This window comes from Gymnoscopelus braueri (genome assembly GCF_963280865.1).
Source record: "Gymnoscopelus braueri genome assembly, chromosome: 9".
Classification (NCBI taxonomy): domain Eukaryota; kingdom Metazoa; phylum Chordata; class Actinopteri; order Myctophiformes; family Myctophidae; genus Gymnoscopelus; species Gymnoscopelus braueri.
Genome location: NC_137610.1, coordinates 28,236,841 through 28,264,242, shown reverse-complemented (window position 1 = coordinate 28,264,242; position 27,402 = coordinate 28,236,841). Strand labels below are relative to the sequence as shown.

The window sequence follows — 27,402 nt, the reverse complement described above, 5'->3', positions numbered from 1 at the left end:
CTTTGAATATATATATATATATATTGTACTTTTTACTCCACTACAATTATTTTGGATTTGAATTATTATTACAAAACATACGTTAACCACCCTATACATTTCGGCCTTTTGAAAATTGCCGATGTACAAGCTCCTGCTATTTTCAACCGATTTTTATACATTTTATACATTTGAAAACTTGGGACATTCTGCTTAAGACGGAGGCTCTACGTCCTCCCGGCGGGGGCTCCTCACTGGCAGGTGAGTCAGTAGGATACAAATGTGTGTGGGGAGGAATTAATTGGCATAACGACTAAATTGGGGAGACAATTTGGTCAAATGGGGAAAGAAAAATAATTGTACAGCCTTAAAATAGTCCAGGGATTTCATTGTAATATTATTTACTGGTTAGACAACAGCTACAGTTATTAGATTGGAACATCAGACTCTAACTGGGTCTCGATATTGATCACAAACATAATCAAAATGTGATAATGTGGTGCATCTACCAAACAGGAGGCATTCATATTAATGGTTCCACTGTAAAATACAGGAGAGCATTATGGACTGTGCTCATGTTATCTGTGGTTTATGAATCTATGCCAGTGAGTCATCATTTTGTTTGTGTGTTTCTTTGTTTGTTTTCTTAACTTTATTAAGAAAACAAGGATAACTTTATTCTTTTGCTCCTCTTGGTAGTCATGTCTGCCAGTTCCCACCTGATGTTGTGTGGGAGTTCAGACTGCTCCAGATCGTGCTCAATAACTGCTAGCTTGGATAACGTCTTCAGACTAGGACTTAAGTCTAAGATGATCATGTCATAAGAGACTCTTCCGTCAGGTTTGTATCCCCCACAGAGGATGATACGATCTCCCACCATGCAACAGCCCATCATAGACAGTGGACCCGGTCCTTTCCCCTTGGTCTCAATCTTCTTCCAGAAGGTCTCTGCATTGAATTTCCACAGATCACCGATGGTCCGGTACTTATTGAAATTGATGCCACCAAATATGTACAGCTCTCCATTGTAGCTAAAGGCTGAATGACTGAAGCATCCTTCTGGAAGAAGCCATGCAGAAGATGTGTTCAGCCAGCTGTTGGTGTCTGTGTCAAACACTCTGATGATGTTGGAAACCCTTTTGTGCCCTAGACCCCCAAATACAAACATCTTTGTCCCAATGATGGTGGCAGAGTGAGCTGATGTACTCGGTGGAGGAGTTCCTCTGGTGTTAATTAAAGCCCAGACCATTGTGGTGGTGTCCAACTTGTAGATGTCATTAGTCATATGATACTGGTTGTCTCCTCCATGGATAAACATGACCTTTCCCAAGACACAGGCTGAGTGGTTCCTCCTCCCCCCTGGAACAGTCCCTGACACCTCGGGTTTGAACCATCTGTGGGCGACAACATCAAATGCATGAAGGACGTTGCAGTAAGGAAAACCTCCCCAGATGTAGATGATAGATCCTATCAGTACAGCTGTGTAGCCCTTAAGTCCTGAGGGAACATCAGGGTGACGTTCTCCTCTTCCAGTTGTCACCGGAGGCAACTTCCTCCAGCATAAAGACACTGTGTTGAAAACGTTGACAACAATCTGAGCTGTGTTACGGATTCTTCCAAAGCAGTACACCTTCTGCTTCACTCCAATAGCATAATGACCGTATTGCTTTGGTCCTCCACTCGGATGCAGCGTCCAGCAGAACATTTCTCCCACGGTAGTTTAACTCTTGCTCTGTAACAGTAGAGTCCTGATGTGTGAGCTATCGCGTATTATTGGTTCAGTGGCACAAATGTCACACAAAGTTTGACAAATCCACAATCAAGCAAGCCGGTGGCTGTTGACAGTGAATTGATCTCCAGTCCAGGCGGGTTGTGATAATCCTCCGTCCTTCACAGCAGACAGTGTGTTCAGTAGTGATTGATTGATTGATTGTATATTTTATTAGGCAAAAAATGTAAAACAAAATTTTAAATACTTTGTCTAAAATGTCCGTTCAAAAAAGTCGTTGCGGTCTTGTTTCCAATGAGGCCCTTGGTAGTGTTGAGAACTACGGTTTCAAGGTTCCTACAGGCAGGCAACTTCGTGGGTAAAAGTTGCTGAATGACATTTTGTTTAGTTAACATTTCATTTTAAAGGACATGGTTGTGATGATGACATTGTGATGTTGTTGGTTGATGATGTCATCACGTAGAATAGCCAATGACGTTTATCCAACTGACTGCCATCTGTAGGATGTCAATAGAACATCAACACATTAAACCTTGACCTCCCTGTTTTGGTCAAATTGAAAACAAAAATTCAAAAAGGTAATGTAATAAAAATTGTCAAAACGATCAGGTGAGGTCACAATGATGTGGTGTTAGCTTGTAGATCGGCTATTTCTGCTACTTTTTGAAGCAATGTTGAAAGTATAAAACAGCCTCCTTTGAGAAACAAAGCAATTTGATATTTAATCTCAGACACATACAATCTGTACACCACACCTGTTGTGACGGAAAGATGATTTGTGTGTGTGTGTGTGTGTGTGTGTGTGTGTGTGTGTGGGGGGGGGGGGTGTGAAATGCTTTATAATGTTAATGTGTGATCCTTCTCCACAAATACTTTATAGGTTCCATAAATTGTAAAGCCCATTCAAAGCGAACATTTGTAACTCACATTTTTGCTTCTGGGGGTCCCTGGAACCAGATACTTTGAGATGGGGGGTCCGCGGCCAAATACATATCATTTTGAGGGTCATTGACATGAAAAAGTTTGAGAACCACTAATATTACAGTATATAAGTGTTTCAGAAAACTGTGTTCCTGTCACGGAGTCTTGCCAGGATAGTACCTGTATGGTAGATGGCCTATTTATATAGCAGCCTTTATCCAAAACGATTTACAATGTGCATTACATTCACCCAGTCACACTCCAATGACAGAGGAAACCAAGCAAGGTTTCCTCTTTGGCAGCAGTTAAGGGTTCAGTGTCTTGCTCAAGGACACTTTGGCACTGACCCAGGGGGTTATACCTTCTGTTTCCCAAGCGGGGAACCGCTCTACCCCCCGAGCCACTGATGCCCATGATTTGACAATGAGCCCATCATTTGGACGCTGTTGTTTAGGAGGATTTGGGTTTTGTATGTGTGAACAAAAAAAATTGCGTCGAGAGCGAGTGTGAGAGAGGATGGGGGAGAGAGAGAGAGAGGATTGGGGAGAGAGATAGAGAGAACAGCTGAGAAAAATGAATGTATTTCTGTCCCCTGCTAGGTGCGACGTGGCCCAGAAATCCACTAAAACAACCTGAAGCAGGCCAAACTGTTGCCTTCCCTTCGTGTTAGTAGTAAACTCACTTTTCATTCTTAACCCTGTTGTGGGGATTTTGTCGACCGTGGCTTTTTAGTTCACCGTTCAAAATCAAAGAGATCAATTGCTGCAGAAGTTGCTTCCTGACTGACAGAAAAAAAAACTCGCCATCTGTGCTGAATAACTATGAGACCATGTTTGTACAGAAAAACCCTCTTGTACTTCCTCGTCCTACGCAGTGGAGAGTGTTTGGCTTACATAATAAAGAAAGATTTCGGAAGGTTATAGGACATAAGTCCAGAAAAAAGTTTCCGCGTGCATCAGCCCAAAAATAGTGCTCCGCTAAGCAGCTACTTATCAGAAGACGATATATTTATGTGTGTAGCATAGCTTCCAGACAGAACAAGACAAGGTGGTTGTACAGCATTCTGCTGCCCAGTGTCTCTCGGTGGGATAGGGGGGGATCAATGTTTTTGTTCAGGGGGGCAGACGAAGGGCAACGTTATTGCCTGTTTAGAGCATTGGTTGCACAAGGGACAGCTTCACAGCCGCTCTTAACCCATTAAAGCCGTGAAACCATCCGTGTCGTTTTGGATTTTAGCCGTATTTTATATTTTAGCTATTCAAAAATAGCAGATCTACAAGCTCATAGCGCGTCACTTCGTGCCGCGCTATGAGCTTGTAGATCTGCTATTTTTGAAAAATCGTGAATATGTGTGCAAATCTTTGAATATTATATTTTTTAAAGCAACTAAATTCTTTGGTTCTGGGGGGGTCCCTGGAACAAAATATTTTCGGATGGGGATCCGCGACGAAATTCATATCAATTTGGGGGTCTTTGACATGAAAAAGTTTGAGCACCACTGATATAGCAACGTACGTTTTTTTCGGAAAACTGTTAGGATTTACAGTAGAAGGCATTCGTAGAATCGGCCTCAGGTCTTAATGGGTTAAAAAGTCTTTGATTGTTTACTTTCCGCCTTGCCTCAGCATCACCGGAGGAGCTGATGCTCTTTTTATTAACTCAATTTCAGATTTTTATCAGCCAGTAAGGGGAGATTGGGCTTGCAGACAGGAGGTTTCCAATAAAAATGCAAAACAACTCCCAAGTCCATTTCAATGTAGAAAACAAACTTTCTAAGGAAGTGCTCGTTTATGAGACCACAGAGGATGTCTACATTAGTGGTTTTCAAACTTGTCAAGGACCCCCAAATTGATATGTATTTGGCCACGGACCTCCCATCTAAAAAAATATGTTGTGCCAGGGACCAGAAGCAAAGACTTGAGTTTAAAATGTTCTCTTTCAAAATTATAGGCTATTCAAAGATTTGCACACATTTTCACGATTTTTCAAAAATAGCAGAAGAAGCTCATAGCACAGCACAAAGTTACGCGCTATGAGCTTGTATATCTGCGTTTTTTTGAATAGCCAAAGTATAAAATAATATGGGTAAAGTGGTTTAAATGATTGTGACGCTATTAACACATTTTTCTAGGGACCCCCTACCCCTCCAAGGACCCCCACTTTGAGAACCAATGGTCTACAGCTCGATGGCGTTTAAAGATTGTAAATCGTTCATTTTTACGTTTTTGGTACAAAAAGCACATGAGGCTACATTATGACAGTTGCTAATTAAATTATCTAATTGCAGGGTAGATAAGTGATTGCGAGATTAATTACAGGGCCTGTTCCATTACTCATAATTTCCCCGGCAAGTGCAATATGATGATGGCAGTCAGCCATTTGTTCCGTATGTGTTCTCAATGGCTCATATTTGGATGAACGTCTGGCTGACCTTTCATAGGTCAAAAGGATGGCTGAGTGGAAATATGGACATTGTAGTTTGTTAGTTTTTTAGAGGGGTGGTGGAGGGGGGGTCATTTTCAAGCCTTTGTTTCAGCGGTTGGTTGCCAACCTTTTCTGGATCAGGGCCCACTTGAAAATCTTGAAAGCATTCGCAGCCCACAGTCAGATAAAGTTGTCAGAGCATGTTTATTTAAACCACTTCATCCCCAGTGTCCGTAGCTTTTGCTGAAAATAGCAGATCGACAAGCTTACAACGCTTCGCGCTGCGACGCGTTGTAAGCTTGTCGATCGGCTATTTTCAATAACAGAAGAGAGAAGACACTAGCATAGTAGAGTCATATGGTAGAGACTCTGCTCTACCAAATGGGGTCTAAGTGGTTAATGATTTGATGAGTTAATTATTTTATGTTTTAATATTATATTATCATTCAAATATGTGTTTTGCCAAATATTTTAGGGCCCACTAGCTATATCCTCGCGGCCAAACCAATGGGCCCCGGCCAACAGGTTGAGAATCACTGCGTTATTCGATAGCTTGTACATCTGCTATTTTCAGATGGGGGGGGGGGGGGGGGGTCCGTGGCACAAACAAGTTTGAGAACTACTGATTTGTAGAAGGCATTTGTAGAATCGGCCTTAGGTCTTAATGGGTTAATGCGCTATGCACTGCACCCAGGCACCAAGGTTTCTCTGTTCATTTTGAAGTCAATTCAGAAGTAATGAGAACACTGCAGTTCCCATTAATGTCCCAGCAGGTGGCAGTACTGTAATTCCCCTCCTCGGGCTGCAGTAAAACTTTCACTCCATCCACGTCAATGGGAATTGGACCGGACTTTACACTCTGTTTTATTACCTCAGTAAACATTTTCTTTCACACAGCATGATATGCGTTTTTAATTGATGATACAAAGCAGGATATGGTTTCGGGGCTTGTGATTGGGTTCTACTGACTGAAGACCCACCCCTCACTCCCCTTCACACCAATAAAGCCGTTTTGCTTTTCTTAAATTAGTTGTAACTTGAATTGTATTCTTGCTCTGTAAAGCACTTTGAGCTGCATTTCATGTCATGAAATGTGCTATACAAATAAAGTTTATTATTATTATCATTATTAGCACATTGGTTGCGGTTGCACTCGCGGCCATTTTTCACTGAACTCTAGAGGCTTAGAAACGGGTGTGTAGAAACCAATGGGTGTGACATCACGCTCCCTTTGTTTTACAGTCTATATCACTCCACCAGGTGAGCCACGGGGGTATGTGGACGCTGTAGTTTTAAGATGTTGTGATGTGTTCTTTCCTCCAGAACATGACGAGTGTCTCAGTGGACTACACAACTGTGACCAGAACGCCCTGTGTTTCAACATGGTTGGAGGTCACAGCTGCTCCTGCAAGCCAGGGTACACTGGCAACGGCACCGTGTGTAAAGGTAAGTCTCATTCTATTGTTGTGTTTGGTGTCGCCCCAGGAGCCAGACGTACAAAATATTGTTGCTCTTATCTCCATATTTTAACTGTATGTGTTTTTTCGTAAATTAACGCCCTACTACTTGATCATACTACAGCTGTTTTGGGTCCAAAGTTAAACCCACTATTTGGGAAACACTGGTCTATAGCCTACCATTGGTATACCGTCTGCAACATTTACTGGTGGTATTAATTACTGTAGCATATTGTAACTTATTTTATTCTATCTGTGATTACACTGTGTCCTTAGTTGCTCCATGAATGAAGCACTTTGTGTCAAACCTGATTTGTTCAAAGTGTTTTGTCAAACTGACCTGATATCTACTGTATTAGTGCCTTTATACTGTACATGGCGTACATGGCATTGGTCTCAACAGGAGCCTTCATATGAGCCCTCTGATGAGTTCAAATCCATTTAAGAGCAGTGGTCCTCAAGCTTTTCTGGATCAGGGCCCACTTGAAAATCTCAAAACCATTCACGGCCCACCCATCCGACCACCATGTCAAGCGGTCAGCTGGGTGGGCCGCGTGCATTTTCAGGACATGTTCATTTTAATGATCAACTCGATTGTGTTCCGGCTTGGATTTTTTTTTATGTCAAGGTCTTTAAAGCAAATATACCATGAAATTGTTTCTATCTAAAAGAATATTATTCAATATCATCATTAAAATCTTAGTGTTTTGCCAATTATTTTTGGGAGCCCACTTCCAATACCCTCGCGGCCCACCAGTGGGTCCCAGACCACAGGTTGAGAACCACTGATTTAAATCAGTGGCTCCCAAAATAATTGGCAAAACACAAAGATTTTAATGATGATATTGATTTTTTTTTTTAGATCCTAAGCTGTGTTAGAGGCGCCCCTTGTGGAATTTAAAAAAATAATAATCATTTGAAAATAGAACACATATGCGTTCTTGGCAGGCAATGTGTTAACACATTGCCTGCCAAGAATGCATGTGTTCTATTAAATCCATCACTTACCTTCCAAGAACACATATATGCGTTCTATTTTCAAATTATTATTATTTTTTTAAATTCCACAAGGGGCGCTCTAACACAGCTTAGGAATGATCCCTCGTCACTCAGAGAAGCAGTAGACGGATCATTCCAAAAAACTTTTTTTTTGTGATGAAAACCACCCATTTTCAACGGGCCATAGCCCCAAATTGGCCGATCGTGGTTGGAATGTTATTGTCCCAGTGGATACACGGATCCCTCCGCCAACCTATGGGGACTTTTCTTTTTTACATTCTTGTACACACCGTGACTTCCACGGCGTTTCAAAGATCGTCTATTTAAGGTAATTACGCTGGCATGGGGATAAAAAACGATGTTTAATATCTTGACGGGTAATGTGTTAAGAGGTATGAAAAATAAATGTGTGGGGAAAACGTGACAAATCACCTCGTGCCTGTTAATTGGACCGTTCCCTCTTTCATTCTCAAAACCATCTATTCCCATATCTTTCTTTCTTTCTTTCCCCTCAGTTAAGTGGAATAAAGGCCCTGGATGTAGGTATTCGTTTTCAGAGGCATTCCGTCACTCTTTGAAGACCTCTTTGAAGACCTCATTTCAAAGGGGGGGGTTGGGGTGGGGGCGGCGAACATTAACTACCAATCTACATCCGTGAATAATGAACATTCTCGAATTAACCCATTCAAACCGGGAACGCATCTGTGTAACCACTTAAACCATTATTTTATACTTTGGCTATTTAAAAATAGCAGATATACAAGCTCATAGTGCGGCACTGAGTGCCACGCTATGAGCTTGTAGATCTGCATTTATTTTTTTATATTGAAAATGTGGGCACGTCTTTGAATATATATATTTTTAAAGCAAACATTTTTAACTCAAATCTTTGCTTCTGGGGGGTCCCTGGAACAACATATTTTGAGGTGGGGGTCCGCGGCCAAATACATATAATTTTGGGGGTCCTTGACACGAAAAAGATTGAGAACCACTGATTCATAGAAACATAGCATTTAGAAGATATTTTTAGAATCGGCTTCAGGTCTTAATGGGTTAACCTCGGCGAGACGAATTCATCACGTCCCAGAAAGACGTTCGGCGAGGAGGGCCCTGCTATAATGTATCACGTCACCAAATTAGCTTCTTATTCTGTATGCAAAATACATATGCCGGCTTGCCGGCTCTAATTAAATCCGTAATAATCGTTAGTCTTGTAGACTAATGGTCTCCTTCCTTCCTTCTCCTGTGGTCTGTACCTCCAGCTATGTGCGACGGGCTGTGCCAGAACGGCGGGACCTGCGTCTCACCCAACAACTGCGTCTGCCAGCAAGGGTTCACGGGGAGGAGATGCGAGACAGGTAACGCATTTCTCCTTCTTTTTTTTTACGCCCCGAGGCGGTTATTATATTATCCTCTCACGGTAACCTCCGGGACGACTTTCTGCCATCGAATGCATTTGAATGAGGAGCGGAGGAAGAGAGAGAGCGAGATAGTGGGGGGGAGGTGGAGTTCTTGCGGGTGACTTATTTCGCTTCCTCTTCAGATCAGTGTTGCCAAGTATGCTTAATATAAGCGACTTCTGGCTTGTTTTTTTCTGTAAAGTCGCTTGTAAATATTAGGTAGTTGCGGGTTGCGTTTTTTGGCAGGGGGGGGGCTTGTTTCTAAAGTCTAGTTGCTTATTTGGGGTTGCTTCCTATTTTGTTGTTTAAACCAGTAATTCTCATTTCATGTGAAGGACCCCCCCCCCAAGGGACACCCCCATACAAGATTTGTGTATGACTTTGTGTGATTTGTGTATTCAAAATGTTTCCCTTTTTTTCCAAGATTTTTTGAAAATAGCAGATCTATAAGCTCACAACGTATCGCATCGTGACACGTTATGAGCTTGTAGATCTGCTATTTTTGAATAGCTGATGTACAGTATATAGGGTTAAAGTGCTCATGTAGCCTCCCCTATTAGTCGCTTCTTTTGGGCTTGTTTTCATAGATTGCATGGTTGCTTGTTTCTCTCGCAATATCTGGCAACACCTCTTCAGATGCGTCACGCGGCGTTCCCTCTGTCCCTTTTCTCTCCCGGCAGAAGGACACCCGCCTGGCGGGATGAAAAGAGATGTGAGTGAGGAGGGGAAAAACTCTTCTTCCCCAGCTGATCAAAGTTGCTGCTTAAGTTATCCCGGCATAATATCTGGCCACGTTCGCACCGAGAATGCCGGTGATTATTCTTACTTTGCGGCACTGTCTTTACACGGGCGCCAACAAAACAGCTGACGTTAAATTATTGAGAGGTTTTTTTTTCAGAGCGTTCACCAGCTGCTTGTATTCTTTCTCAGGCATCCCCTAGTGTGTGTGTGTGTGTGTGTGTGTGTGTGTGTGTGTGTGTGTGTGTGTGTAACTATACTTGCGAGGACCAAATGTCGCCACAAATATAGTATAATTTGAGAAATAGACATTGCGAGGACCATTTTCCTGGTCCTCATAATAAAAGATTAAAAAAAGATCTTTAGATAATTTAACATTTAAGATAAAAAGAAAAAGATTCAGGTTGGGGTTAGTGTTGGGCATTTAGAGGTTAGGTTTAGGGGGTTAGGGCTAGGGTTTTACCTATTTCATACTTTGTTGAGTGGTGATGTCACATATTGGAAAATAATGAAGCAGCGTGACACGTTTGTGAGCTTGTAGATCTGCAATTTTTCGGCTATTGTTTGGCTATGTTTCAATGCCATCCTAAAATGTGGATGTCCTCACTAGTAGCCTATAATAATGTGTGTGTGTGTGTGTGTGTATATGCATGTGTGCATGTACCCACTCTCTCTGCAGGTGTGCATGTGTGTGTGTGTGTGTGTGTGAGCGGCTAGGTGAGTAATGACTCGGTAGCTCTCCCAATGATTGGACGGTGGGTTTGAAGTGCAGTTGCAGCAGTGTGGGAATTACCCCACATCACAGCCTGTATTAATCAGCATGGCCTTCCCTCTCTGAGGCTTTACCCAGCATTCACTCTACACTGGTGGAAACTAACATTTACTCAAATACTGAACTTAAGTACAATTTTGAGGTACTTTATACTTTACTTTACTCTCAGAGGTAACTAGAAAAGTCAAAAACATAGTCTCTGGCCTAGCCTCTGTCGGGCTGGCGGAGACAAATATTGTACTCTTTACTCCATGTAGTGGAGTCCATTACAATTATTTGAACAAGCTCAATTATTTGTACAAGCTCACAACGCGTCGCATCGCGACGTGTTATGAGCTTGTAGATCTGCTATTTTCAAACATTTTAATACTTTTACTTTTGGTACTTTAAGTACATTTTGATACCAATACTTTTGTACTTTTACTCAAGTACGTTTTTAATTCCGGACTTGTACTTGTAACAGAGTACTTCTACATAGCAGTATTGATACTTTTACTTAAGTAAAAGATTTCAGTACTTTTTCCACCACTGAACATCAGAGTACACACTTCTTCCACCAGTGCCAAATTACAACATCGCATCCTCCTCCTCAGAGCAACAATACATGATAGGGTATGATAGCATAGCCAGAGCCAAGACGGTCTGTCACACCAAAGCACATCTCACAACCTGCTCTAATGCACAGGAAGGTGTCAAACAGTGTGAGCACTGAGATAAGAGGCCATACGATACGGTTATGGATTCTATTCTGTTCAGTATTCCGCTCTTGGTTCCACGTTTTTTTTTTTTTTCCTTCTGCAGTGCAGATGATGTACAGTAAAGAGCGAGACACGCCGATGGGAAAGTGAAAATCCCACGGCACACCTCACCTGTATCCATAGTGAAAATAGCAGATCTACAAGCTACACAACATGGTGAAAAAACGTAGACTGTAAAAAAAATATGGACGATGGGAACCGTCGTTTGAAGCCACTTTTTCGGCGAATTCAAATCCACCATCTGGGAACTGCTGGTCCCCGAAAAAAATGGTGACAATAGCAGATCGACAAGCTCACAACGTTGTAAGCTTGTCGCTCTGCTATTTTCACAATTTTTGAAAATGTGTGACAACATGAAACATTATAATAAACTATGACACACTTAGAATAGGGACAACAGGTTAAAAGTGGTTAAAATTGAATTTATTTCGGGTATAGAATTTGCCTCCGCGTAAAGTACTGATGCAGTATAGTAAATAGAAAAATAATTCATAACATTGTGTAGTATATTGCAATAATAACAACGTGTAGTTGTCACAAAATCCCAAGGCACACCTGGACTTGTCTCACGGCACCCCAGTGGGTCTCCTAGGAAACAGGGTTGTAGGAGCCAAAATAAAATATTTTTGCCTGTTTTTATCTTGTTATGTTTTCCCACGTAGTTAATTGATGTATTAGCTCCTGTTGTGCTTTCTCCTGAACCCATTAAGACTGGGAGAAGCATCTGTATCATTTTAGATTTTAACCACTTTAAACATTATTTTATACTTTGGCTATTCAAAATAGCAGATATACAAGCTCATAGCGCGGCACCGAGTGCCGCGCTACGAGCTTGTAGATCTGCTATTTTTGAAAAATCGTGAAAGTGTGCCAATCTTTGAATATATATATATTTTTAAAGCAATTTTTTTTACTTAAATCTTTTCTTCTGGGGGTCCCTGGAACAACATATTTTGAGATAGGGGTCCGCAGCCAAATCTTATCTTACTACTATATAATTGACAAAAGCGCCGAAGTTCGGCAGCGATTCGCAAGCACAGGATCACTCCACATGCCTCCAAGACCCGTCACAGACTGTTGATCAGAGCTATGGCTATGTTTTAGGCATCTTACCCCACCTCGATCAGTGATCGGACTCTCAGTTTGATTGATTCTCTGATTCGCCTATCAGACCCTCAGCCTGATCTGGCAGGTTGCCATAGCAACCAGATACAGGAGGTCTGACCTCTTTATCACATGACCGAGGTTGGGAGGTTGGGAGGATGTGACTAGAGGTTAGGGCCGCAAAGCAAAGCGGGGAGGGAGGAGAGGAGCCGAGAGGAGAGGAGAGGCCAGAGAGGCCGGACTTCGCATGACGTGTGTGCAGAGCTATAATTAGGCCAGGTCTCCGTCATGGTTAGGGTTAGAGGATGGTTAGGGTTAGAGCCAAGAGGAGGAAATTGACTATTTAGAAGGGATGACAAAGGAAATGTTCGAAGACTATGATGAATTATAGCGCTGCAATAGTGTCTTGACTTTGAGCCACGCAAATGCCAGGCAGGTAGAAAGAGAAGAATTGGAACAATATATGGTTGGGGCCTAAATGTGAGGGCCGCAAAGCATCTCCTCACACCAGGCTTTGGCGTTTTGACATGACATCTAGTACATATAATTTTGGGTGGTCTTCGACATGAAAATGTTTGAGAACCACTGATATTAAAGCAACATACGTTTTTTTTTTCAAAAAAAAATAATTAGGATTTAGAAGACACCTGTAGAATCGTATCTCAGGTCTTAATGGTTAACTGATTTATGTCAGGTGTGTAGGTCATTCATCAGTGAGTGAAGGACGATGAGTTTATAGGCGTGATATCTTCTGTTGACCTTTTGCCGTTTGTTTCCTTTCAGTTGTTCATTTTACCTTTCCTAAGTTTCGTTGCAAGATTTTTTGGACCTTATTATTTTTAGTTAATAAATCACCTGAACAGTAAGAAGTTGTCTGGTCTAGTTTGAAGTTGAAACGTGTCACATGTCGAAGCTCAGCCTCTTTGCGCTTCTTCTTTTAAATGTTTTTCTGAATTCATTGGGAAGAACAAGTCGCTATACAACAGCTGTTGTAAACTAACCAGAAAAGTCTATATAATCCTGCCGTTTGTGCTTGATACATCGTCTGCCTGATCTGTTGCAGCTAACGCCAGCTTGTGAGCGTCCTTCTGGACAACAACGGAGGAAGCTAATAGAAAGTGGAGTCACGGCTGTTTTCACTGTGTGCGTGTGTCTGTGTGTGTGCGGCTTTGTGTGGTGAAACAGAGCCCGTCTGCTCAGCCATTGGCTGGGGTATTGATTGCACATAAAGGACCCTTCTTTACGAGGTGTCCTCTTTTACGGCCCCATCTTAAAGCAAATGAATTTCCTCAAGGTGCTGCTCTGTGATTCTGTGGAGAGGAGAGGAGGAGGAGTGTAGCGTGAGTGCGTGCGTGCGTGTGTTAGCGTGCGTGCGTGCAAGTATGAGTAGAGTGTGAATGAGTATAGCCTGATACTTTGACGTGTTCTACACTGAAAATATCTACAAGGCTTTTTGAAAATCTCAAAAGCGTTGGCTGCGTGCATTTTCAGAGCAATCAATGGAATGTGTTTTGCTTGGATCAATGGAACTATTAAACACACTATTCCTATTTATCGGTATCACCATGAAAACTCATTTTTCAAGGCTATTTTTGGCACCAGACACCGTAAGAGAGAGATAGAGAGAGAGAGGTAGAGAGAGAGAGATGGCGACAGAGCGATAGAGAGAGATGTAGAGAGAGAGAGATGGCGACAAAGCGATAGAGAGAGATGTAGAGAGAGAGAGAGATTGAACACACTTAACCATAATGACTTGTGCTCCTGTTCATCTTGCAGTGTCTCCTGTAGTAAATCCACCGTCCAGCCAATCACACATTTCATTACCTTCTCCAGTGCTTTACATCCTTGTACGTCCCCTCTCTCTCTCTCTCCCTCTTCCCTCTCTCCCTCCCTCTTTTTCTCTATCTCCCCTTCTCTCTCTCTCTCTCTCTCTCTCTCTCTCTCTCTCTCTCTCTCTCTCTCTCTCTCTCTTCTCTCTCTCTCTCTCTCTCTCTCTCTCTCTCTCTCTCTCTCTCCCTCTTCCTCTCTATCTCGCTTCTCTCCCCTCTTCCCTCTCCCCTTCTCTCTCTCTCCCTCTTTTTCCTCTATCTCCACTTATCTCTCTCTATCCCTCTTTTCTATATCTCTCTATCTCTCCCTCCTCTCTCTCTCTCTCTCTCTCTCTCTCTCTCTCTCTCTCTCTCTCTCTCTCTCTCTCTCTCTCTCTCTCTCTCTCTCTCTCTCTTCTCTCCTCTCTCTCTCTCTCATCTTTCTCTCTCTCTCTCTCTCTCTCTCTCTCTCTCTCATAGTGTTTGAAGGACATATCTGGCAAGTGGCAAAACCAATAAACTTGAAGCCATCTTTCCAAAACACTGTGTTCTAGTTTAAAAGCTGCGATCCGGAACTAGTGTTGAATGAATAAAACATGATTTCTAATCTATCTGCATGCACTACAGTATGCTATAAAATGGAACTAGTGCATTTGCAGAGGGTGGAGGTGGTCTCCCTACTCTTCCATTGAGACATCTGGACCCTGGTGTCAGGTAGTAGGACACCCGGTTGACAAGTAGTACTGCCTGAAGCTCATAAGGACAAGATCTACCCAGACGGAGCAGAGATTCACTCTTAGAAACCTTTTAGAAATTTGAACGACGGTTCAAATCCTAATTAGATAAAAAAAAATCGATAAATAAAAATGTGACCATATCTATATGGTGGAGTATGTTAATGCAATATAACTAACACAACTGTGTTGGTTGTGGTTGGTCTACCTGTGCTCTACTGATGAACAGCAGTTGAAATTGTCCCAGATAGCCGGTAGGACGTAAAAGTTAATCAGAGCAAAATTCCTCCTTGTATTTCACTCAAAACAGAGATGACTGCATCCTTAATGACTTTAGTATTCATGCCAGCATCCGTTTTCCTGAAACTGAGAAATAGTATGGAAAATATTAATATCCACTCAAGGTGATGTGTTGACAATTTACAGCCAGCAGCCCAGCACACAATAAATGTCGTTGTTCAACGCTGAGGAAGACCTGTTAGGTTGAAACACGTCCGTTGCTCTGTCCAGGGAGAGGTAAATAAAACTATGTGAAAAGGACATTTATTGTGTGCTGGCTGTTTTCTCAGTTTTATGACATTGTTGAGACTTTTGTCTAATCTGGAGTGTTGCTGGCATTATGTTTGCAGTGCTTTCTCTTAGCATCCGTTTTCCTCACTTCTTTCCAGTGGTAACTAAGTACATGAGGTTTTTGTACTTGAGTATTTCCAATTTCCAATATTTTTTACTTCTACTCCACTACATCTCGGATCCAAATATTGTACTTTATTACTACATTTATGTACTACTTTTTTTTTGAAAACTTTTGTTGCTTTGTAGATTTTAGTTACTTCAGCTCTACATACATTTCGGTCATTTGAAAATTGCCGATCTACAAGCTCACAATGCGTCGCATATTTTTTCCACCACTCCTTCTTTCATATGCCATTACTGTATATCTCACTGTGGCATGACGCATCTCCAGTTGTCAGATGTTATTGTTATTTGTTACCCTTCGAAAGCACCTTTTAGTGCCCCGGAACCCAACTGATTGCAAACCATCAATTTAGTTGCTGAGTGCAAAACATCTATTTCCTAAATCATGCAATGAGACGTGGGCCAACAAAATAATAGTGATTGCTGGCTCGGGGCCTCGGGTCTATTTTGAGTTCCTCTTCCCAGCCTCTACCGTGGAGGTTGATCAGAATTTGAACAGTCAAGCCTTTCGAGGACACTCACAACAACTCTTTTCATGGTCGTGCGCACACACGTGCACACAGAGCCTCTGGCACGGGCCCTGATGCCTGGAGGCGACAAGGCGTTTTGCCACCACAGCTGGCACAGCCATGCATAGATCATCCCGCTCTCCCTTTCTCTCTCTCTCTCTCACTCTTTCTTTGTCTCTTGTCTCTCTGTCCTCACCTCTCGGCCTCTTGCCACATTTGCTTTCATGGCGGCCAGTGGTGTAAAGTAACTAAGTATATTTACTCAAGTACTGTACTTAAGTACAATTTTGAGCTATTTTTACTTTACGGGAGTATTTCCAATTTTCAGTACTTTTACTTCTACTCCACTACATCTCAGAGGCAAATATTATAATTTTACTCCACTACAATTATTTTAAAACTTTAGTTACTAGTTACACCCACTTCAGCCCTATATACATTTCGGCCATTTGAAAATAGCAGATCTACAAGCTCACAATGCGTCGCATTTGAAAACTTGTGAAATGGGACATTCTGCATAAGTGCTTTCTACTTTTGGTACTTAAAGTACATTTTGATGCAATACTTTCGTACTTTACTCAAGTAAACTTAGAATTTCTAACTTTTACTTGTAACGGAGTATTTCTACATTGCAGTATTGATACTTTAAGTAAGAAACGTGAGTACTTTTTCCACCTCTGATGACGGCACGCAGCCTCCTTCGCCCTTTACTTTTATTTCATTTGAACTTTCTTATAGTCTCTTAATCTCTGAGGGGCCATTATTGTTTAACGTGATAGAATGCTTTTCTCGTGTCCCCCGTGTAGCACGACAGAAGCAGCTCCCCCAACGATTTATATGTCTTCTCTAAAACAATGGAGATGTATGGAGAGGGCAATGCACGCAATTCAAGTACAGTTGAAACTCAGGTCCGTTTGCCTAAGAATAGAGGGTTGTAGAGTGGTTATATCTCGTGGGAGTGTGGGGGCAGCCTAAAAATAAATAAATAAATTGTCCTGCAATAACCTGGATGTACTGTAGCTCACCTGAAGCACACAGCGGTGTGGGTTGTTGCAGCATGGAGGAGCACAGCATGGGGTCCACTAGCCAGGCTGAACCTGAAGATCAAAGCTGCCCGGTTACGATACGAAAGCAAAGCATGGGTCTGACATTTGGACACGTTTGGACACATTTCTCAATTCTTATACTGACAGAAAAGGAGACGGAAGTGGGAGTAAGAGAACGTAATTTTGAAACGTTACCGACATGCATCTATTTATTAACCCATTCAATCCGGGAACGCATACGGTGTAATTTTAGATTGTTTTAGCTATAAGAAGGGATTCTTTTATACTTTGGGCTATTCAAAAGCAGATATACAAGCTCAAACTACAAGCTACGAGCTTGTAGATCTGCTATTTATTTATTTTTATCTTTGAAGATTTGTGCAAATCTTTGAATATATACAGTATATATATTTTTTAAAGCAATTCTTTTTAACTCAAATCTGTGCTTCTGGGGGATTCTACAAATGTCTTCTAAATCCTAACAGGTTTTTTTGTTTACGTTTGTTGCTATATATTAGTGGTTCTCAAACTTGTCAAGGACCACCCAAAATAATATGTATTTGGCTGCGGACCTCCATCTCAAAATATTTAGTTCCAGGAACCCCACCAGATGCAAAGATTTGAGTTAAAAGATTTGCACATATTTTCACCATATTTTTTTTCAAAAATAGCAGATCCACAAGCTCATAGCGCGGCACTGTGCCGCGCTATGAGCTTGTATATCTGCTATTTTTGAATAGCCAAATAAATCTTAAAATAACACAGATGCGTTCCCGGATTGAATCGGTGTCGCTGTCCGTGGTGCTGAAACGTCCGTCTCTCTCTCTCTCTTCTGTTTCTGTCTGTGTTTGAGTCCCAATGAAAACATTGTGCGACCAGACGGTACTTTAAACCTTTGCTGTGGCCGGGAGTGGGCGCTCACAAATCAACTGTGGGCAACAGTACGGGATGAAACCATCGCTGGAGCGGGCGGGAATGGTCAGAAATCCATCGAGAGAGAGAGAGAGGGCCTAAGACAACAAGTCCTTAGCAGGGCTGAGATGGAGGGAGGAGGTGGAGGATGGACGGAGGACGGGGGAGGGGGACAGGACTGGAATACGAGATGTGGAAGAGAGCAAAAGAGAAGGAACAGGGGAGGAGATGAAGACGTGCACTAAAACTGACAGATTGTCGCTGTCGGGTGGAAACCTTGTATGTCCAAAAAATGCTCCTTCATTATTATTTAAAAAATATGGGGAATAGCCGATCCACAAGCTCACAACGTGCTGCGATGCGACGCGTTGTGAGCTTGTAGATTGAATATTTTCACTACTTTTGTTGCGACACTCTACTCATGTGTGATGTAGTTGGTAGGGCATTAATCTCAGAAAGCACATGGAAAAGAATTGAAACAATGGAGATGCAAGGTTTCTGCCCAACAGCAACGAAATGCAAAGTGAGGATAGAGACAGAGAGAGGGTGAAGGATGATAAGGGGCTGGGGGGGGGGGGGGGACGGGGGGGTGGAAGACAGATATACAAGTAAACAGACAGAACGGGAGATGGATGGACGGACGAACGAGGAGAGGAGAGGAGAGGAGAGAAGAGGATAGATTCGAGGAGGTGAGGAGGGTCAGAGGTGGGTTTGGCAGATGGGTAGGTAGTGACGGAGGATGGGGGGGGTGAACATGGAAAAGCTTTCACACTGTCCCTGGACCCAGTGAGCTCTTAGAGAGATCTCTGGGGACTCACCCGCTCCTCCTTCCTCCAGCCCAGGCCTGTCAGCCTGCCTGCCTGCCTGCTTGCCTCAGAGAGAGAGACAGGGAGAGAGAGGGAGAGAGAGAGAAGCTCTTGAAAAATGCACGCGTGTGCACGGACAGACAGACGGACGGAGGGGCGCGTGCCACGATGTGACAAGGATAGCATGTGCGCTTCTTCTCGGCAGTCAGACCTTGCGTGCGTACGCGAGATGTGTGTGTGTGTTATTTGGATGGAAAAGTGTTCTTTTTATTAGCGCGTCGGTTGGTGTATGTATGTGTGTGTGAGTGTGTGTGTGTATGTGTGCGTCCTGGCCTGCCTGTGTGTGTATCTGCACAATGTTCTGTGTTTATGCACAAGCGACTATGAGTGTGTAACTTTGTGACTGTCTGTATTATTAACTAATTTATGCTCCGTCGCTCGTCGAAAATAGGCGATCTACAAGCTCACAGCATGTCGCGTCCACGCCGTGAGCTGAGGCAGCTTGTAGGTCGGCTATTTTCGGTGCGCAAACACCGTCATCGTACGAGGACGTATAAATCGGGCTTATGTTGCTTCTGGCTTGTCATTCTCCTCCAGTAGAGACGGTCTGAGAGGGCATGGGGACATGCTGGGCTGACAGACAGACAGGCAGACAGACAGACAGAGAAGAGGTCTGACACCACATGAATTATGCATTGCACAGTTGCATGCTGGGCTCCCACACCGCAGTAACAGATATAAATGTACATGGGGGTCGGTCATTTAACGCGCGCCACAAACCCACTCCACGCCTGACATGTTAGCCCCCCCCCCTTCTTTCTGTGGCTGAGGATTGTATGAGTAAATGCCTCAAATGATAGCGGGCTTGCGTTTTATTTTCGCAAGCCAATTGGGTATTCCATTTTAGCTCTCTTTGCGTTTATATTTTCTGCTTTTAAAATGGATGTGCGTTTTCTCGTACTATATGACCTGGGGGAATTATGGTGAAAACTAGGACATTCAGTGGTAAATGGACTGTATTTATGTAGCGCTTTTCTAGTCTTTCCGACCCTTTGAAGTGCTCTACAATGTACTTCAACCCATTTACATTCACACACCGAAGGCGGAGGAAACCAACCTGCTCATCGGGAGCAGTTAGGGGTTTCGGTATCTTGCTCAAGGACACCTTTCAACCACTTCTCACTCCCAAGGCGTCACATTTTGCCGCTCTGTCAGTAGCCCTGAACCGTCAAGTTTTGACATGACGGGACGCCCTGAAAGTCAAGGTTTGAAATGACGGGACGCCCTGAAAATCAAGTTATGACATGACGGGACGCCATAACGACGTCGCATGTTGACAAAATTATGCCTAAACCTAATCCTAACCTCATTAAAGTATGCCTAAACCTAACCTTGATCCTAACCATAACCTCACATAACCTCAACATAAGTTAACAACAACAAGCAAGGTACATCAACAATAGGCATATATTAAAATCTAATCTAGTGGGCCTAGTCTATAAAAATATTATACATGATCGCATGTGTGTCTGGTTATTTTTCAAACACCGTTTTAATTGTCCTTTGAAGGCTTTTGTCCTGCTGAAACCTTTGGGCTTTAGTGGTTTCAGCGTGTTCAGAGCCCCTTTTGACTTTGAAGAGCCCCTTTGAAAGTATAAAACAAAACAAAATGACACATAGAGGAGGTACTTCTGTGGCCTACTCTACTGGCAGCCTGAATACAAAGTTTTTAACCTGGACTGGACCAGCGGCTTGCAGAGATTAGCTCTGGACACAGACACACAGACAGACAAACAAGACTATGTCATAGATGGCTGGCCTCTTGCAGAGCCACCCGTAGTGTGGCACTGGTGTCAAAATCGTCACTGTTGGGTTGAAACCTTGAATGTCCAAAAAATATTCCTGATGATTATGATTATTATTATTTTTATTTTTAGATATATTTAGGGGGGCTTTTTCTGCCTTTATTGATAGGAACAGTAGACTGAAAGAAAATGGGGGGAGAGTTGGGGGGGTGACATGCAGCAAAGGTTGTCGGGATCGGGATTACCAGCCTAGGTGGCCTGACGGATACGCCAACCGTCCGAGCCTATTATCATTATTATTATTATTTGGTGAAAACAGCTGATCTACAAGCTCACAACGCGTCGCATTGCGTTGTGAGCTTGTAGATGTGCTGTTTTCTCAGCCTTAATTTGGCCTTCCTCTTCTCTTACCTGGCAGCTCCATTTTCAGCATCCTACTCCCAATGTACCCCTCATTTTATTCTGTTGAAATCCACAATAAAACCTCATTCTTACCAGCTCCACTTTGGAATGGACAGTATAATTTTCCCATAACAGCTTTTAATTGTATTATTTGCTGCGTGCCGATTTCTCTTCCGAGGCCATCACTATAAAACATAGTAGATGAACGACCGAAATGAGACCATTAGCCAAAAAGCCAGAATCGCAATGTAATCCTTGCCTAGACTATGGAGATTCTGCTGCAGTAACCTGCTTGAAATAATTGGAAATATCTCCTCTAAGAAAAGCCCCACTTTGCCCCTTTTTGATGTGTGTTTATTGACTATAAATTGCTGAGCAGTTCCGGGGAGATGAATGGTTTTGGGGATGGCCGGTATATATACCTCCCTTTGTTTTCCCAGCTCATTACGGTTCTTACTTTTTCACGGTTAGTGAAAGTCCTTCATGAGGCCTGTTAGATATCCTGCCAACAGGTTTACAACGCTTTACACGTCCCTTCATCTGTGCTGTCACTCCCCACCGTCTAATGGCTGCCTCTCTCGCTGTCCTGTCCTTGTCTGCCCTCACTCAACTGTGCCTTCCACAAGGGGAAGGGAGGAGAGCTGAATATCTGTCTCTGTCGGGTGGAAACCTCATATGTCACTTTTCAGGATTCAAATTCAAAAGTAGCCGATCCACAAGCTCGAAATGCGGCGCAAGTAGGGCGTTAATTTACGAAAAAACACAAAAAGTTCAAACATGAAGAGGTTTCTGCCTAACAGCAACAATATTGAATTGACGTACTCGGCAGTGGTGGATAGTAACTAAGTACATTTACTTGAGTACTGTACCTAAGTATATCTTTTTTTACTTTTTTGTTTTGGTTTGCAAGCTGATGACTTTTGCACCGCTACGTTTTCAATAGAAATATTGTACTTTTGACTCCACTGCATTTCTACAAAGGGACTCTTGGGACCCAAACTTAACAAAAATATTTTATGAATTAACCACTTAAGCTTCATTTCAAACGTGTTGTGAGCTTGTCAATCGGCTATTTAAAAAAAAAAAAAAAAAATATTTCTGAAAATTTCTGAGGAATTGTGAAAAGTTCTGACAATTTCTGAAAATATATTTTTGAATACTTGAGTACTGTATGTACTTTGTCCACCTCTGCTGAACAAAGTACATTTACTTGAGTATACTGTACTTAGAGACGTGGTGAAAAAAAAAATACGTTTTTCACACTTTTATAGCATATCAATATCATAATATGGACATACCTAATAATCAATTTTTGAGTATTCTTATATCAAAAGGGTCTATTTGGTTGCATTTGTACACTCTCAGAGTTAAATAAGCACCGAGGATTTTACAGTGTAGATAAGGTTCCCAAAGATTAAAAAGAAAAACCGTTCCACTTCCATTTTGTACCCTCTCAGGGTTAAAGACCCGGCCGTAAGGGTCCATTTTTGGACCTTTGGTGAGCCACGAACCAGAGGTTGGGGAAACGGCGTCTTAATCAGTGCAACACTAAATCACAGTTTTTCATTTCACCGTCCTTTAAGGACAGGGGAGCGAGATGAAGGGGTGTTTTATGTTTGCTGCTAATGACGCCATTTAGATTCCCCACACACACACACACACACACACACACACACACACACACACACACTTAACACACACTTAACACACACACACATTCATATCCTGGAGGGGGAAGTGCTATCACAGCTCTCCGGCACATTACACCTACACTGTCTAAATTGATATTTTATTGCTCGGCCAAAAAAAAGAAAAAGAAAACCAACAAAAAATAAACAAAAAAGCTCTCATTCTCTCAAGTCATGATTGTTTACTCGCTCGCTCCCTCGCTCGCTTTCTTCTTCCGAGATGATTGCTTCATAAAGTACAGCGATCTAAAAGACAGGCGGCCCAATGTTTATACGTGAGCCGAAATTGTGTGGGCCTTTTGTTATTTTTTGGGGTTTGTTAGCGTCGCAATTTTCAGCATGCAATATTTTCACACACCTGGTAAGAATGGGCTTCTTTGATGAAGCGTTGAATGAGTTTATCTCTCGTCTCTGCCTGCAGACTTTCCAGCTCTTGGCGTTCTTTTTGGGGGGTTGAGATGATTTCCTTTGTAGTTCTGTAGACTGGGTGGGTGTATGAGGAGGAGGATGCAGTAACCTTGTTGCTGGATATCCCATTAAAACCGGGAAAGCATCTGTGTCAACAACAAAAAGGTCCGTTGCAGTAAATTTATAAAAAGTGTTGGAGCTTGACCGACATGCATTTCTACCAGCATAACATCTACTTAATACAATTAAATGGGTGTTTTGGAAATGGCAAGTCTCAAAGGCACCGTATGGTGATATTAACTGTGTGTGTGTGTGTGTGTGTGTGTGTGTGGGGGGGGGGGGGGGGGGGGGGAGTAGAGAAGGGTCATTATAGTTAACCATTTAAAACTGATTTTTTTTTAGCGCAGTCCCTCAGGGCTCTACATTAGTGAATTTTCTGTTTTCTTCATTTGTTGTTGCTTTTTTACCCCTTTTTCTCATTTAGTCGTTATACCAATCGATTCCTCCCCTCACATATTTCTGTGTTGTCACTGCTGTTGTATCCTACTGACTCACCTACCAGAGGAGCCCCCACCGGGAGGACGCAGAGCCTTCGTCCTACTCCTCCCGCCCAACACTCCCTGCTGACAAGCACCGCCGCCAGCCCGTAGTATTACATACAGTGACTATTATCACCACCCTCCCCGCCCGGCTTCCCTCCCCGAGAACACGGGCTAATTGTGTTCGCATAGACGCTCGACAAAGCCGAATGCACCACGGTGGATTTGAACCAACAACCTCCACAGTGGTGGACAGGCACTTTACCACCGCGCCACCGAGCCCGGTGGTAAAATCGACAAGCTCACAATGTGACGTGTTGTGAACTTGTCGATCTGCTATTTTCCCAGAATTCGGATGCTGGGGTTTAAATGATTAAAGAGCTGGCTCTGTACTTGGACTGCTTTTTTCGCCCCTGTCTACACACCAAATCTCTTAACTAACTTAAAGACAAACAAGACTTAAATGACAAAATGTTAACTTCCTGTTGATTTGACTATTTGAAGATCCAGATCCGGGTCTTTTTTTCCTATCTTTTTCCACAGCAAATGGCTAAATCAACATGAAGTTTTTATTCAAAACAAATGCTCTGCTGGGTTTTGTGATGTTATGAAGTGGTCAGAATCAGCTTTGTTTGTTTGTTTATGTGCAAAAAGAGTGACTTTGAGAGCTGTCACTGTACAAAGTCAATGAGACGCTATTCTTTGGATTATTAGTTTCTAATCAACTGCGCAATGGAGCAATATATCTCACTAGTCATGACAAGGTAGCTAGTAGCTACACAACTCTGCCAAAGTGTCCTAATTCATAATTTTTCTGAGCTTGTACAATCTCACCCCTGACTACCTCATATTATTTATTTATCCTAAAAATAAAAAATAAAACAGCACACCCACTTTGAAAACCTAATCAAAGCTAAACTGAAATTGAAAACAAAAAGTCTGAATGAAATACAAAAGTAATAATGAGAAATGATAAACTATAATAACATTGGTGCAGAACAGAGGATGAAATAGAGAGGGAGAGCAAATAAAGAGGATGGAGGGGACTGATGTAATGCCATGGGGGGGGGGGTAAAGAGAGAGAGAGGGGGGGAGAGAGGGGGGGAGAGAGATAGATAGAGACAGAGAGAGAATGAGAAGTAAAGAGGGGGAGGATGGATGTGAAAATATGAGATGACAGACGAGGAAAAAAAGCAAGAAGGTGATTAGTGGAGAAAACGAGGAGAGAGGAGACGAGAGGAGAAGAGAAGAGAAGAGAGGAGAAGAATGGATGGGAGAGAGGCTATATTCGGTACACGACGCAAAGTATAAATTAAGGAATACACTGTCAGCGAATCACTCATGTCACCTGAGGGCCCAGGCAGGGGTGGCATATCCACCTACTCTTTTAGAACAGCCGTGCTTTGTTTTGTTTTGTCTCATTTCCTTTTAGTCTAGTTTTCACTAATAGTTCTGCAGTCAGCCAGCCATGTGTAGCTATAGGAGCTACAGCAACAATCCCTGGGAGATGTGTCATTTAGCCACGAGCAGCGGGCTCTGCGCCGGGGCTTAAACGACAGGCTCCGGCCATTAGCGGGGCCTAATTAAGACACACTAATTACGGGTGATGGAGTGCGCGCTTTGCCGAGGACCCCCTCTAAATAAATAATGAATACATAATCATTGTGCTTAAACACGCCACGTCGAGTTTATGCAGTCACAGACCCCCAGGCATTGTGGGTAAATCGTGCAAGCAAAAGTGTGTGCGCGTGTGTGTGTATATGTGTGTGTGTGTGTGTGTGTGTGTGTGTGAGAGAGAGAGAGAGGGAGACAGAGCGAAGGAAGGAGTGATGCATCCTGGGAGCTGTCAGGGGGTGAGGAATTAATGTGGTTTTAAATATTCACTACCTGTGAGTGAGAGGAAGGTGGTGGGAGGAGGCAGCCCTGGGGGAAATCTCACAGTTTACAAAGTGGAGGGTGTTTTCATTGCCTACAATTGCATAATACGACAACAACAGTTCCCACTGTATTTCAACTCACGGGCATCTAGCAGTGTTGCCATGTCCGTTTATTCTAAGCGACTTTGGGCTTGTTTTTCTGTAAAGTTGCTTGTTGCTTATTTCTAAAATGTTCTCAAACATTTTGGCAAAAAAACATTTGGTAGCACTTGCTATGCATCCCATGTGTATAACGCATTATACACATACTTATAAGGCATTGTAATCTGATCATAATCCTTTATAATCATATTTATAAGAGCTTATAAATAATCATAATGCTTTATAACCATAACACATTATAAAGCTTGTTATAATGACTTATAAGTTCAGGTATAAATGCATTGTATTATGCTTATAACACATGATGATTACAGTTATAAATATTCATAACAACGTATAATGCAATCATAACACATTATACAGCATGTTATAATGACTTATAATGTCAAGTATTATAATACTTCATAATTGCTACCCACTTGGTAACACTTGCTATGGAACCCAAAATGTATTCTCATAGTTATAATCCATTATAATCAATCCCTTTATTGTCACTGCTATAATGCATTATAATCAGTTATAATGCATTATAAGTGATAATAAGGCATTATAACAGTGATTCAAATGCGTTATAACAGTGAATATAAGGTATTTTATACGTTATAATACAACATTATTAAATTATCATAAAGTAACAAATGGCAACTTATAATAACTTATGATCATAGTGTAATGTATTGTAACAATAATTATAATGCACTATAACAGTGATAATAAGGCCTTATAAACGTGATAATAAAGCCTTATAAAATGATCATAAAGTAACAAATATGACCACTTATAATAACTTATAATTTTAATATAATGCATTATAATAATGCATTATAATGGTTATGACACATTATAACAGTGATAATAAAGCATTATCAATTGATTATAATGGATTATAACTATGAGAATTAATTTGGGATGCATAGCAGCTGTTACCAATTTGGCAGCAATTATGAAGTATTATAACACTTGATACTTATAAGTCATTATAAAAGGCCTTATAATGTGTTATGGTTATAAAGCATTATGAGTATTTATGAGCTCTTATAAATCTGATTATACAGGGCTATGAGAAGATTATAATGCCTTATAAGTATGTTCATGATACGTTATACACATAGGATGCACATAGCAAGTGCTACCAAACATTTTCATGTCACTCCCCAAATTAATATGTATTTGTCCACTGACCCCCCCCCCCCCCCTCCCTTATTGTTAAATTGCAGATCTACAAGCTCACAATGCGTCGCATCACGGCGCGTTGTGAGCTTGTAGATCGGCTATTTTCAAATATCCGATGGATGTAGGGTTAAAGTGCTCATATGACCTATAGTCGCTTTTTTGGGGGCTTGTTTTCATAAACCTTGGTTGCTTATTTCTCTCGCGAAATCTGGCAACATAGCTGGTATCTAGCCTAAATAATATCTATTGAGCCGGCGCTAAGTCTCTCCTATAGCGCCGTTCAGGCCAGATAAGCCTGATTGTGTGTGCGTGTGTGTGTGTGTGTGTGTGTGTGTGTGTGTGTGACTCTGTGTGTGTGTGTGACTGTGTGTGTGACTGTCTCTCAGAGACACATTTACTCAGCCTATCTGTCTCTTTCTACCCGTATCAATTTGGCTCGCACAATATTTTCCCTGCGTATCTGTATGTACACTGTCTGTCTGCCTGTGATTTACCTTTTCCTCTGTCCGTGCCACTCTGTCTGCCTCCACTAGTTATTCAGTCTGCCTGTCTGCCT

General features: G+C 42.1%; 1 protein-coding gene across 1 annotated transcript in view; it reads left to right on the top strand.

Moving 5' to 3' along the window:
• The window catches only part of nell2a (neural EGFL like 2a), a gene marked incomplete at its 5' end in the record, with an annotated part of 218,220 nt that overhangs the window by 146,738 nt on the left and 44,080 nt on the right, over window positions 1–27,402 (top strand). Inside the window, 2 exons of the mRNA XM_080438099.1 lie at window positions 6,377–6,499; window positions 8,772–8,867. Of these exons, the coding sequence (XP_080294225.1) occupies window positions 6,377–6,499; window positions 8,772–8,867 (219 nt within the window). The remainder of the gene's footprint in view (window positions 1–6,376; window positions 6,500–8,771; window positions 8,868–27,402) is intronic.